Source organism: Micromesistius poutassou (assembly GCF_964030765.1).
Source record: "Micromesistius poutassou genome assembly, contig: SCAFFOLD_5103, whole genome shotgun sequence".
Classification (NCBI taxonomy): Eukaryota; Metazoa; Chordata; class Actinopteri; order Gadiformes; family Gadidae; genus Micromesistius; species Micromesistius poutassou.
The window spans coordinates 3991-17829 of NW_028179928.1; the positions used below are offsets into that span (position 1 = coordinate 3991).

Below are 13839 nucleotides of genomic sequence, written 5' to 3' on the forward strand. Positions count from 1 at the left end.
TAGATCCACTCTGAGGAGGAGGAGGAGGAGGAGAGGGGTACATTAGATCCACTCTGAGGAGGAGGAGGAGGAGGAGGAGGAGAGGGGTACATTAGATACACTCTGAGGAGGAGGAGGAGGAGGAGAGGGGTACATTAGATACACTCTGAGGAGGAGGAGGAGGAGGAGGAGGAGGAGAGGGGTACATTAGATCCACTCTGAGGAGGAGGAGGAGGAGAGGGGTACATTAGATACACTCTGAGGAGGAGGAGGAGGAGAGGGGTACATTAGATACACTCTGAGGAGGAGGAGGAGGAGGAGAGGGGTACATTAGATACACTCTGAGGAGGAGGAGGGGTACATTAGATCCACTCTGAGGAGGACGAGGAGGAGGAGGAGGAGGAGGAGGAGAACATTAGATCCACTCTGAGGAGGAGAAGGAGGACGAGAGGGGTACATTAGATACACTGTGAGGAGGAGGAGGAGGAGAGGGGTACATTAGATACACTCTGAGGAGGAGGAGGAGGAGGAGGAGAGGGGTACATTAGATCCACTCTGAGGAGGAGGAGGAGGAGGAGAGGGGTACATTAGATCCACTCTGAGGAGGAGGAGGAGGAGGAGAGGGGTACATTAGATACACTCTGAGGAGGAGGAGGAGGAGGAGAGGGGTACATTAGATACACTCTGAGGAGGAGGAGAGGGGTACATTAGATACACTCTGAGGAGTAGGAGGAGAGGGGTACATTAGATACACTCTGAGGAGGAGGAGGAGAGGGGTACATTAGATACACTCTGAGGAGGAGGAGGAGAGGGGTACATTAGATACACTCTGAGGAGGAGGAGGAGGAGGAGAGGGGTACATTAGATACACTCTGAGGAGACTTGGGTTAGTCTCGCGGCGCGGTGGCTAGCGGCTGTGTTTGGGTTAGCCTCGCGGCGCGGTGGCTAGCGGCCGTGTTTGGGTTAGCCTCATGGTGGCTTGCGGCCGTGTTTTGGGTTAGCCTCGGTTGGCTAGTGGCCGTGTTTGGGTTAGCCTTGCGGTGGCTAGCGGCCATGTTTGGGTTAGCCTTGCGGTGGCTAGCGGGCGTGTTTGGGTTAGCCTCACGGTGGCTAGCGGCCGTGTTTGGGTTAGCCTCGCTGCCCGGTGGCTAGCGGCCGTGCTTGGGTTAGCCTCGCGGCGCGGTGGCTAGCGGCCGTGTTTGGGTTAGCTTCGCACTGGCTAGCGGCCGTGTTTGGGTTAGCCTCGTGGCGCGGTGGCTAGCGGCCGTGTTTGGGTTAGCCTCATGGTGGCTTGCGGCCGTGTTTTGGGTTAGCCTCGGTTGGCTAGTGGCCGTGTTTGGGTTAGCCTTGCGGTGGCTAGTGTTTGGGTTAGCCTCGCGGCGCTGTGGCTGGTGGCCGTATTTGGGTTAGCCTTGCGGTGCGGTGGCTAGCGGCCGTGTTTGGGTTAGCCTCGCTGCGCGGTGGCTAGCGGCCGTGCTTGGATTAGCCTCGCGGCGCGGTGGCTAGCGGCCATGTTTGTGTTAGCCTTGCGGTGGCTAGCGGCCGTGTTTGGGTTAGCCTTGCGGAGTGGTGGCTGGCGGCCGTGTTTGGGTTAGCCTTGCGGCGCGGTGGCTAGCGGCCGTGTTTGGGTTAGCCTTGCGACGCGGTGGCTAGCGGCCGTGTTTGGGTTAGCCTTGCGACGCGGTGGCTAGCGGCCGTGTTTTGGTTAGCCTCGCGGCGCGGTGGCTAGCGGCCATGTTTAGGTTAGCCTCACGGCGCGGTGGCTAGCGGCCGTGTTTGGGTTAGCTTCGCGGCACAGTGGCTAGCGGGCGTGTTTGGATTAGCCTTGCGGTGGCTAGCGGCCGTGTTTGGGTTAGACTCGCTGCGCGGTGGCTAGCGGCCGTGCTTGGGTTAGCCTCTCGGCGTGGTGGCTAGCGACCATGTTTGGGTTAGCCTCGCGGTGCCGTGGCTAGCGGCCGTGTTTGGGTTAGCCTCGCTGTGCGGTTGCTAGCGGCCGTGCTTGGGTCAGCCTCGCGGCGCGGTGGCTAGCGACCATGTTTGGGTTAGCCTCATGGTGGCTTGCGGCCGTGTTTTGGGTTAGCCTCGGTTGGCTAGTGGCCGTGTTTGGGTTAGCCTTGCGGTGGCTAGCGGCCGTGTTTGGGTTAGCCTTGCGGTGGCTAGCGGCCGTGTTTGGGTTAGCCTCGTGGCGTGGTGAAGCTCTGAGCGCCACAGAGCGGTTGGCTCAAGAGACGCACGGCAGGGTCAGGGATGAAATTTTCCTGCCATGGGACCTTTAACATTAATAATAATATCATGTTTTCTTTCAGGAGGGTTGGGCTCTGTCTGTGAGGGTTTTATAGAATTTATTAAATCATCAGTTATTAAATAGCCATGCGGCGCGGTGGCTAGCGGCCGTGTTTGGGTTAGCCTCGCGGAGTGGTGGCTGGCGGCTGTGTTTGGGTTAGCCTTGCGGCGCGGTGGCTAGCGGCCGTGTTTGGGTTAGCCTTGCGGTGGCTAGCGGCCGTGTTTGGGTTAGCCTTGCGGCGCGGTGGTCAGCGGCCGTGTTTTGGTTAGCCTCGCGGCGCTGTGGCTGGCGGCCGTGTTTGGGTTAGCCTTGCGGTGGCTAGCGGCCATGTTTGGGTTAGCCTCGCGGCACGGTGGCTAGCGGCCGTGTTTGGGTTAGCCTTGCGGTGCGGTGGCTAGCGGCCGTGTTTGGGTTAGCCTTGCGGTGGCTAGCGGCCGTGTTTGAGTTAGCCTCGCACCGAGAGCCCTTAGAGCCGATAGTACAGTAGGTACAGGCACATTAGAGTCTTAAAGGTAAAGGCACATTACAGCATTAAAGGTACCCTATGGATTCCATTACAGCATTGTATTACACGACTATATTACATTAAATTATATTCATACATTATAACAGTGTGTGTGTGTGTGTGTGTGTGTGTGTGTGTGTGTGTGTGTGTGTGTGTGTGTGTGTGTGTGTGGCTAGCGGCCGTGTTTGGGTTAGCCTCGCGTTGGCTAGCGGCCGTCTTTGGGCTAGCCTCGTGGCGCGGTGGCTAGCGGCCGTTTTTGGGTTAGCCTTGCAACACGGTGGCTAGCGGCCATGTTTGGGTTAGCCTTGCGGCGCGGTGGCTAGCGGCAGTTTTTGGGTTAGCCTCGTGGCGCGGTGGCTAGCGGCCATTTTTGGGTTAGCCTTGCAACACGGTGGCTAGCGGCCGTTTTTGGGTTAGCCTCGCGGCGCGGTGGCTAGTAGCCGTGTTTGGGTTAGCCTCGCACCGAGAGGCCTTAGAGCCGATAGCAGAATGGATGTGCTCTCAGCCACCAGCCACAGTGGCTGTGCATGCATCCGTTCTGCTATCGGCTAGTTAGGGCTCTCTGGATATGTCAACGTGGTAATTTGCGGTGAGTGTTACCATGCAAAAACACAAAGTTTATACAGTTTTCACTTCAGCCGTGTTCGGGTTAGCCTCGCGGCGAGGTGGCTAGTGTCCGTGTTTGGGTTAGCCTCGCGGCACGGTGGCTAGCGGCTGTGTTTGTGTTAGCCTCGCGGCGCGGTGGCTAGCGGTAGTGTTTGGGTTAGCCTTGCGGTGGCTAGCGGCCGTGTTTTGGTTAGCCTCGCGGCGCGGTGGCTAGCGGTCGTGTTTGGGTTAGCCTTGCGGTGGCTAGCGGCTGTGTTTGGGTTAGCCTCGCGGCGCACTGGCTAGCGGCCGTGTTTGGGTTAGCCTCGCAGCGCGGTGGCTAGCGGTCGTGTTTGGGTTAGCCTTGCGGTGGTTAGCGGCCGTGTTTGGGTTAGCTTCGCACTGGCTAGCGGCCGTGTTTGGGTTAGCCTCGCGGCGCGGTGGCTAGCGGCCGTGTTTTGGTTAGCCTCGCGGCGCGGTGGCTAGAGGCCGTGTTTGGGTTAGCCTTGCGGTGGCTAGCGGCCATGTTTGGGTTAGCTTCACACTGGCTAGCGGCCGTGTTTGGGTTAGCCTCGCGGCGCGGTGAAGCTCTGAGCGCCACAGAGCGGTTGGCTCAAGAGACGCACGGCAGGGTCAGGGATGAAATTTTCATGCCATGGGACCTTTAACATTAATAATAATATCATGTTTTCTTTCAGGAGGGTTGGGCTCCGTCTGTGAGGGTTTTATAGAATTTATTAATGCCTGTGTCACACTGTCCCGAAATTGACACCAGATGGCCACACGATGCCTCGGTTCCTGGGCGTTAAAACATAAACGTAAAACAACATGAAACTACCAATAAAGTTGAAGACATTGGATGAACAGTGCAGAAGAACAAGTCACACGGTGAAGCATGGTTTGAACATGAGGACTGACGAGCAACCCCTCAGGATCAAACCGGCTAGGGTCAGGAAGGACGTAGAGACGTCCTGTCCTTCCTGCCCCCCCGCGACCTCGCCGCCACCGCCACCGCCACCGCCACCGCCACCGCCGCCCAGGTCAGCTGGCACTGGAGGGTCTCTCTCCCCCATGGAGGACCGTTTCCTCCATGGTTCCTCCCTTACTCCCCAGGCGGGAGGGAGGGAGTGTCGTCCAATCACAGAGGGAATATTGCATTGGGAATCAAACCCAGAACCTCTGAGACACCACAGACACTACAATGTCCCGCCCCCACTCATGAACAGAGACAACACTCCCTCCTTCTCCCCCTCTCTCCTCTCTATCTGAATGGTCTGTTCAACCGAAACATGCTCACTGAGCAGTGAAGGCATGACTCAGAGAATGAGAGACACACTTGGTTGTCAGTACACTGCTGTGGAGGGTGGACAGGTGCAGCGATGCACAGCCAACAGCAGTCCTCTCAAAGCAAGGACCATCTTTAATTAAGCATCGATTATTGGAAGGACTTCAACAGACAGCCATGATTGTTCACGGTCTGTGGTCTTTCTGGTCGATGGTCTTTCTATAAGCATTTTATGTTGTTTGTCAGCTTAGTTTGTTTTCGATCATTGTAACTTATGTTTTCACAACATGTGTGCGTGTGCGTGTGTGTGTGTGGGTTACAGGAACCATGAAGACATTTAAGAAAGCAGAACCACTTCGCTAGCCGTGGGGATGGTCAGAATCTCCCATCCCCCACATACACAGACAAACACACATTGATGAATACACACACACAAACAAACATACACAGACAAACACACATTGATGAATACACACACAAACAAACATACACAGACAAACACACATGGATGAATACACACACAAACAAACATACACAGACATACACACATTGATGAATACACACACACAAACAAACATACACAGACATACACACATTGATGAATACACACACACAAACAAACATACACAGACATACACACATTGATGAATACACACACACAAACAAACATACACAGACATACACACATTGATGAATACACACACAAACAAACATACACAGACATACATACACATACACAATTACATACACAATCACATACCTATATACACACAAGTTTTATGTGGTTAGTCAGGTTAGATTTTTTGATCATTGTAATTATTTTTTTCCCAGTGTGTGTGTGTGTGTGTGTGTGCGTTAAAATAAATAAATAAACAATGTTAATTTGTTAAATTAGTAACCTCTCTTCCATCGACCAGTGGAAACAGAGTGAAGCTTTAGAGCCACAGCAGCAGTCAGAGCGGCCATGTTGCACAATGTTAGCCGCTCCTCTTGACACATTAAAACCACAGAGAGGGGTGTGTGTGTTACAGGAACCATGAAGACATTTAAGAAAGCAGAACCACTTCGCTAGCCGTGGGGATGGTCAGAATCTCCCATCTCCCACATACACAGACAAACGCACTTTGATGAATACACACACAAACAAACATACACAGACATACACACATTGATGAATACACACACAAACAAACATACACAGACATACATACACATACACAATCACATACATATACACTCACAAGTTTTACGTTCCCAACATTTCCAATGTGTGTGTGTGTGTGTGTGTGTGTGTGTGTGTGTGTGTGTGTGTGTGTGTATAAATTGCAAAAAAAACAACTCAGAAAACAGAACCACTTGGCTAGCCTTGGGGATGGTCAGAATCTTTTCCACAGTGACGGTAACTCTCATCCATCGTGTTGATTCTAGTTCTACATGTGGACGATCGACACACACAAAGTGCTCACACATGAATATGCTCAAAGACGAGAGTTCACGTGAACAAGACGCTAATCTGTGTTTAAGGTTGGGAGGCACAGGTTGTTATGGAACCTCTGTGGTTAGGAAAGAACAGGAAGTCGAGTTGAGAAACCATAGTTGGACAAAGTTTAAAACGCAAAGTGACACGAGGTAGAGTCACTTCTCTCTTTCTGGAGACAAAGAACAACACCCTTTAAACTAAACAGTCTGACAGAAACCTAATAAGGTGAGTACAAAGAATGGTCATTGCTCTGGGTGGTTATTTTTTAACTTGTGTTAAACGTTTTCTCATATTGGGCTTTGCTAACTCTTCCTGATCTGGAGTATGTTTGGGTGGTGTCTCCAACTGATGGGTGTGCAGACTTTATTGTGTTTACATCACATCATATGTTTTATATCATATCATAGTGTGTAGTGTGTTAAATGTTAGTGTGTAGAATATATGGTGTTTACATTGAATCTAAATGTGTAGACTATATGGTGTTTACATTAAATCCTAGTGTTTAGACTATATGGTGTTTACATTAAATCCTAGTGTTTAGACTATATGGTGTTTACATTAAATCCTAGTGTTTAGACTATATGGTGTTTACATTGAATCTAAATGTGTAGACTATACGCACTGTGTTTACATCAGCCGCCACATTCGATCATGTTTGTTGGAGAACCTTTACGTCATTTTCATGAAATACAAAAATTCTACCATATCTTCTCTGTATACTTTATTGTATACCGTGTCAGTTGTGATTTGACAGACAGACAGACAGACAGACAGACAGACAGACAGATAGATAACAACTTTAATAATCCCTCAGCAAAAACGATACTATTATGATGATGAAGTTTGATAAAGAAAAGGAGCAGCCTGTTTGGTCCTCTCCTAGACATGTCCACTACCTTCTAGCGTACAGCTTGACCTCTCCTAGACATGTCCACTACCTTCTAGTGTACAGCTTGACCTCTCCTAGACATGTCCACTACCTTCTAGCGTACAGCTTGACCTCTCCTAGACATGTCCACTACCTTCTAGCGTACAGCTTGACCTCTCCTAGACATGTCCACTACCTTCTAGTGTACAGCTTGACCACTGCTAGACATGTCCACTACCTTCTAGAGTACAGCTTGACCTCTCCTAGACATGTCCACTACCTTCTAGTGTACAGCTTGACCTCTCCTAGACATGTCCACTACCTTCTAGTGTACAGCTTGACCTCTCCTAGACATGTCTCTAAAGCTAAACAATGTTAATTTGTTAAATTAGTAACCTCTCTTCCATCTACCAGTAGAAACAGAGTGAAGCTTTAGAGCCACAGCAGCAGTCAGAGCGGCCATGTTGCACAATGTTAGCCGCTGTGAGGACAATGTTAGTAACTTCCTCTTGACGCCTTAAAACCACAGAGAGGTGTGAGTGAGTGAGTGAGTGAGTGAGTGAGTGAGTGAGTGAGTGAGTGAGTGAGTGTGTGTGTGTGTGTTTTGTTTGAATATTTTTGAGTAAATATATTTTGAGTTTTGGTTTAGATTATGAAATTAGATTAAAAATATGAACTACTAACTATTAACCTGGGGAATAGGTGACGCTCTGACTGGAGCCTATAGGAGGCCCTCATATACGGCAGGAAAAGGCCTTTGTTCAAAGTTGGAAGGCAAGAGACAAACTATTTCTTGACCGCATAATTGAACGCATAATTTAGCGCATTATATATATCGCATAATTTAGCACATTATTTACCGTATTATTAGCATTATTGATCGCAATAGCCAGCGACATTGTTTATAGTTTATTTCGCCATACCTGGAAAGTCAACCGGATTGTTGTTTAATAAACAACGTCAACATCAAGGTAAACACTCTCCATGCTTTAAAAGAATGAGTGTTGTTTAATAAACAACCTCAACATCAAGGTAAACACTCTCCGTGCTTTAAAAGAATGAGTGTTGTTTAATAAACAACCTCAACATCAAGGTAAACACTCTCCGTGCTTTAAAAGAATGAGTGTTGTTTAATAAACAACCTCAACATCAAGGTAAACACTCTCCGTGCTTTAAAAGAATGAGTGTTGTTTAATAAACAACCTCAACATCAAGGTAAACACTCTCCGTGCTTTAAAAGAATGAGTGTTGTTTAATAAACAACCTCAACATCAAGGTAAACACTCTCCATGCTTTAAAAGAATGAGTGTTGTTTAATAAACAACCTCAACATCAAGGTAAACACTCTCCGTGCTTTAAAAGAATGTGTGTCGGACAATCCAGCCTAAGGATGGAATAAGGATGGCAAGCCAAGGGTTAGCCACTTCACACACACACACCTAAATATATACACACCCATATATATTACACACCCTAAAAACACAAACATATTTTCACACACATGTATGAAAACACAAATACAATCACACACACGCACCCTTTCACATGCACACACATATATACACACACATATATAAAAAAGCACATGCATTAACAAACACATTCTTATTCACATACGCACACATATATGAAGACAAACACATACACACACACATACATACACACACTCGTATATATGAATACGCACACTACACACAAACACATATGAGTACACACACTACATACATGCACATATGAATACACACACAACACATACACACACAAACACACACACAGATATATATGAATACACACATATACATACATATGCACATACACAGTCACATACACACAAAAATATATATCTATGAATACACAGAGAACACACAGACACACACATATATGAATAAACACACATACGTATTAATATACACACTACACACAAGCATATATAAATCTACACACTACACACTCACACACACACAGGGACATGTGAATACACACACTACACAGACACACAGGGGGTTGCCATGTTGGATGAAGGGAGAAGGACAGATGTCTGTCAGACCCTGGACTGTATAAAGTTATATTGAGGTTTGAGTATAGGCTTGATTAGTTGATAGTCGTTTCTTTGTCTCTTTTCACTTTAAATAAGACTACCTTTTAGTTTGAGAAATATTGGCTAGGGTGAGAAGGATCACTGGATTAGGTTTTGGATTATTGAACCTTAAGGACCTTAATGAGGGGCGTGTTTAAAGCTCTATCACTGTAAGGACCTTAATGAGGGGCGTGTTTAAAGCTCTATCACTGTAAGGACCTTAATGAGGGGCGTGTTTAAAGCTCTATCACTGTAAGGACCTTAATGAGGGGCGTGTTTAAAGCTCTATCACTGTAAGGACCTTAATGAGAGGCGTGTTTAAAGCTCTATCACTGTAAGGACCTTAATGAGGGGCGTGTTTAAAGCTCTATCACTGTAAGGACCTTAATGAGGGGCGTGTTTAAAGCTCTATCACTGTAAGGACCTTAATGAGGGGCGTGTTTAAAGCTCTATCACTGTAAGGACCTTAATGAGGGGCGTGTTTAAAGCTCTATCACTGTAAGGACCTTAATGAGGGGCGTGTTTAAAGCTCTATCACTGTAAGGACCTTCTCTACTACTCAAATATAATCCACAGAAACAATATGGAGTTGTGTTTGTGTCCAGGTCTCCAGTCTGCTATGGATGAGGAGAGAGAGGAGGGGGGTCCTACCTCTAAGACCACTCTGGGTAGCATGGCCGCCACAAGAGGTAAGAAGAGGATCTCTCTGTCTGTGACTGTTCTCAGAGCTCAGCGGTGATATATCATGACTCCATCATTAGTCTGAGTAAAACTTCTCAAGGTCGTGGATAAAGCACGTTGACAAACTAAGAGAGGTCAAGAAAACCAAAGTTTGAAAGATAAAGACTTTATTATAACTTGTAACACCTGAGTTTGTTTGGAATCAGGCTTCATGTTATGTTTCCATTATGTGTGGATTCCTCCTTAAGGCTTTGGGGGGGGGGGTAGAGAGTCTTTGGTTGCGGTCGGGGGAGGGGGTCAGAGCGACAGGATGTCTCATAGGACGTTGCGGTCAGCTGATTTTGCGCAGTTCTCCAGTGTGCGCGTGCAAAAAAAATATTTTTTATTTTTTTACATATTTTGTAGCAAACTCTTCACGGACCCCCTGGCAATGCGCCGCGTACCCCACTTTGAGAACCACTGGCCTACACAATCACCACCAACGGAGTCGTTCATTTGGATCTTTGTATTTATGCCTGCTATTTGATTTTAAAACAGGCTGAAGACGAATTGATATTGACTACAACATTGTAAATGTAATATTGCCTTTTGCATTCAGTTTCAGAGCTAAAAAGGATCCGTAGAGGATTTGTGCAGAATGTCGAAATAGCAACTTTGAAAGGTCTGCTGGATGACCTTTTGGCGGAGGAAGTGTTGAGTACCGACGACAAGGACACTGTGTTGGAGGGCCAGACGACCAGAGCCGACCGGGCTCGGTGTCTGATCGACATGCTGATCAGGAAAGGGGAGAGTGCAAGTCAGGTGATGATTGATCATATGTTGGAGAGGGACAAGCCACTATACATCAACCTGGGTCTGATCCTCCCTCCCAGCCCTGCTGATCGTGTGGGTGAGTTGTAACTAGGAATGGGTTTTCTCAATAAGCCCTGCCCACTTTATTCTGACAAGGGCCTAACACGAACCAGAGCAACGCTTCTTTATCCTTTCATCTCCTGGGATCCAACCATTAATTATTGTCGTTTCAGGACATTTGTTTAGACTGCATATCCAAAGCCATTCTCCCTACTTTGTTTTTAAAAGTGTTAAATAATTATAATTTAAATACCCGAACAGCACAGCAGCAGTCAAATTTGATTTGATGCCTTTGATGTTACAGTAATGTTGCAATGAATTGACTGTTTCAGAATTGACTGCTGAATTGAATATATCTGCACCTCAAACTGATCTGACCTGAGGAGAATAAATGGTGGCTTCAGTCTTGAGGAATGAAGAAAGATTTTTTAAACACTAAAGTCACAACATTGTATTCACTGCATTGGTTTTATTTCAAACTTTGACACATCGCGTGACCCCCACCCCAGTTCCCAATTAAATGAACATAGATAGTGAAAGAGTGTGTATGTGATCTAGACATATCAAGTGTTTATGTGATCTGAACAAAGTATATCAGACAGGAGAAGGATAGGACGTCTTCACTATAGAAATGTCACGTTCACTACTCAAATACAATCCACAGAAACAATATGGAGTTGTGTTTGTGTCCAGGTCTCCAGTCTGCTATGGATGAGGAGAGAGATGAGGGGGGTCCTACCTCTAAGACCACTCTGGGTAACATGGCCGCCACAAGAGGTAAGAAGAGGATCTCTCTGTCTGTGACTGTTCTCAGAGCTCAGCGGTGATATATCATGACTCCATCATTAGTCTGAGTAAAACTTCTCAAGGTCGTGGATAAAGCACGTTGACAAACTAAGAGAGGTCGAGAAAACCAAAGTTTGAAAGATAAAGACATTATTATAACTTGTAACACCTGAGTTTGTTTGAAATCAGGCTTCATGTTATGTTTCCATTATGTGTGGATTCCTCCTAAATGCACTGGCCAATCAAAACACCCTATGCATCGGGCGTAGAACTTTGACACCTCGCGTGTCCCCCACCCCAGTTCCCCATTAAGTCTGGCTTTACACGACAACTATCTGAACACAAACCGCAAAAGTGGCGTTGTGTTCCCACTTTTCATTCCGCGGTTAGACGAGCGTCTTTGGGTCGAAATCTGCGTGCATACTGTCGAGTGTTACAACCTATAATGGGTTCTTATAGTATGAGGGCTGTAGGAGAAGGGTAGGGTATAGGGTATACTATATATATAAGTATAGGGTACCCCCTATAGGGGGTACCCTATACTGGTTTCCCTTCGGCCCCGGGGCTTAACCCGTGCTGGCCCTCCTGGTACATGTTAGAGATCCTCTGCTAAGCTCGGTGGAGGAAGACTCTGGTCTATGTGTCCAACACAGGTCACTCGTTTAAGCCCCTACGAGGTTAAGCTAAATTTAGGCTATACGCGTTTCGATCGAACTCTGGGGTGTCTCTTACCACCTCAGTCCCTGTGGGCCACGAAGCGGGGAACAAGTCTGAACCTCTTTATATTGCCTCACTCTCCGGACCAGTCGCCATCAACCCTGTTTGTGTCATGCACCACTCAGCTATCGTGCGGAGGCTGGGAGAGCTACGGGCTGTCCGTCGGGCCCCTACCGGGGAGCCGGTTCAATCACCAAGGAACTGATTTAATTGCCTACTACAAAATGTAGTGAGGTAGTTTTATTTAGATTTTAAAAACTTGTTTACACAATGACAGAAAATAATTGTCAAGAGTAAGGGGGCTTAAATGTTAACGGAGTCTAATATATAATACCGTTTTACACTCTGTTACAGAAAATTACTATTTCATTAAAAGAGTCTAAATACTCACCATCACCATTAGGGGTTTTCTTAAGAGGTCTACACGCTCTTTCCTCCGCATGTCTATTAGAGTCAACAATTGAGTCTGTTTAGACTGCGTGGGCAGTGTTTCAATAAACCATGCAAGTAGAAAACTAGATATAAGAGAAGTATTTCCCGCCTTGGCAGCTTGGTACTGCGTGGGGGCTATCTCAGTAACCCAAAAGAGAAAAGAGAAGTATTTCCCACCTTTGCAGCTTGGTACTGCGTGGGGGCTATCTCAGTAAACCAGACACCAGATAAAATAAGAGGGGGGATCCTTGTAGCTCAAGTTCTCCGTAGAGGCTGCTTCGATAAGCTAGCAGGGGGAGAAAAAGCAGGAGAGGAAGAAGCAGTCCTCGGGGTCCGATAGAGTCAACGAGTGACTCCATCAGACCCTTGATATTTGCTTGACGAAATTGCTAGACAATTTTCATCATACATTCCCTATTCACACAATCCCTTGCTTCAGTTTAACATAATTCCCACATTTCCTTGTTCAAGTTTAATATCGTTTTGGTAGTTGGCCATCACTTTGATTCAGGGAGCCTGAGGTCTGAACTTCAAGTCCTGTATTCAAATCAGGATTTGCAGGGTGACAGGGGAAAGCTGTGTGATTTATTGGTGTTCCTTAAATACATGGAGTCTGACAGTGCAATGCCTCAGCTTTACAAACTGTTTTCATTAGTGGCAACAATTAGAGCTACATAGCTTCCTTCTGCAGGTGTAGAAGGAAGCTTCTCCTGTTTAAAGCGGATCAAGTCCTACACCAGTAACACAATGGGCCAAGGTCGTTTAAGCAGCCTAGCTCTACTGGCCATTGAGAGGACACTGGTCAAGTCAGTGGAAAAGACAGCTAGTTGGTATGACAGAGCATTTCCTTGAAAAGGAACAGAGATACATTACATACATTAAATACTCTATATATATATAGAGTATTTAATGTATGCACACAAGAGTCTCCTCTGTATCAGAGTGAGCAGTGATCATAGCGTCAGTCTTTTAACAGTTTCATGCCCTGGCAGGAACGCTACGTCATTCTACAGAGAGCAGATGTACTCGTTAGTGAGAGAGTAAAGGAAGTGAGATGATGAGGCATTGAACCAGACGTCAGTGTGATCTTAGGACCAGTCGATGCTGGGAAGGGCCAAAAGAAATGGATGAAGTAAAGCTACAAAGGAATGTTTCATTACACTCCCCACTTTGATTATTTATAATCACAAAATATTAACTGATTATAAAATATATAAAGGCCTTATCACCAAAAGTACAAATGACAAAAAGTCGGATTGCACATTTTCCCACAAGCAGTAAGTCCATCAATCAGAAATGAACTGTCGT

At 46.9% G+C, this 13839-nt stretch overlaps 1 protein-coding gene across 1 annotated transcript; it reads left to right on the plus strand.

Moving 5' to 3' along the window:
• Positions 1-9736: 9736 nt before the first annotated feature.
• LOC311371281 (caspase recruitment domain-containing protein 18-like) lies at positions 9737-11373 on the plus strand (the record flags this gene model as incomplete). The annotated part of the gene is made up of 3 exons (XM_084489440.1): positions 9737-9752; positions 10343-10633; positions 11290-11373. Coding segments are annotated over 3 exons (391 nt in total), but the record flags the coding sequence as incomplete, so codon positions are not given.
• Between the last annotated feature and the right edge of the window lie 2466 nt (positions 11374-13839).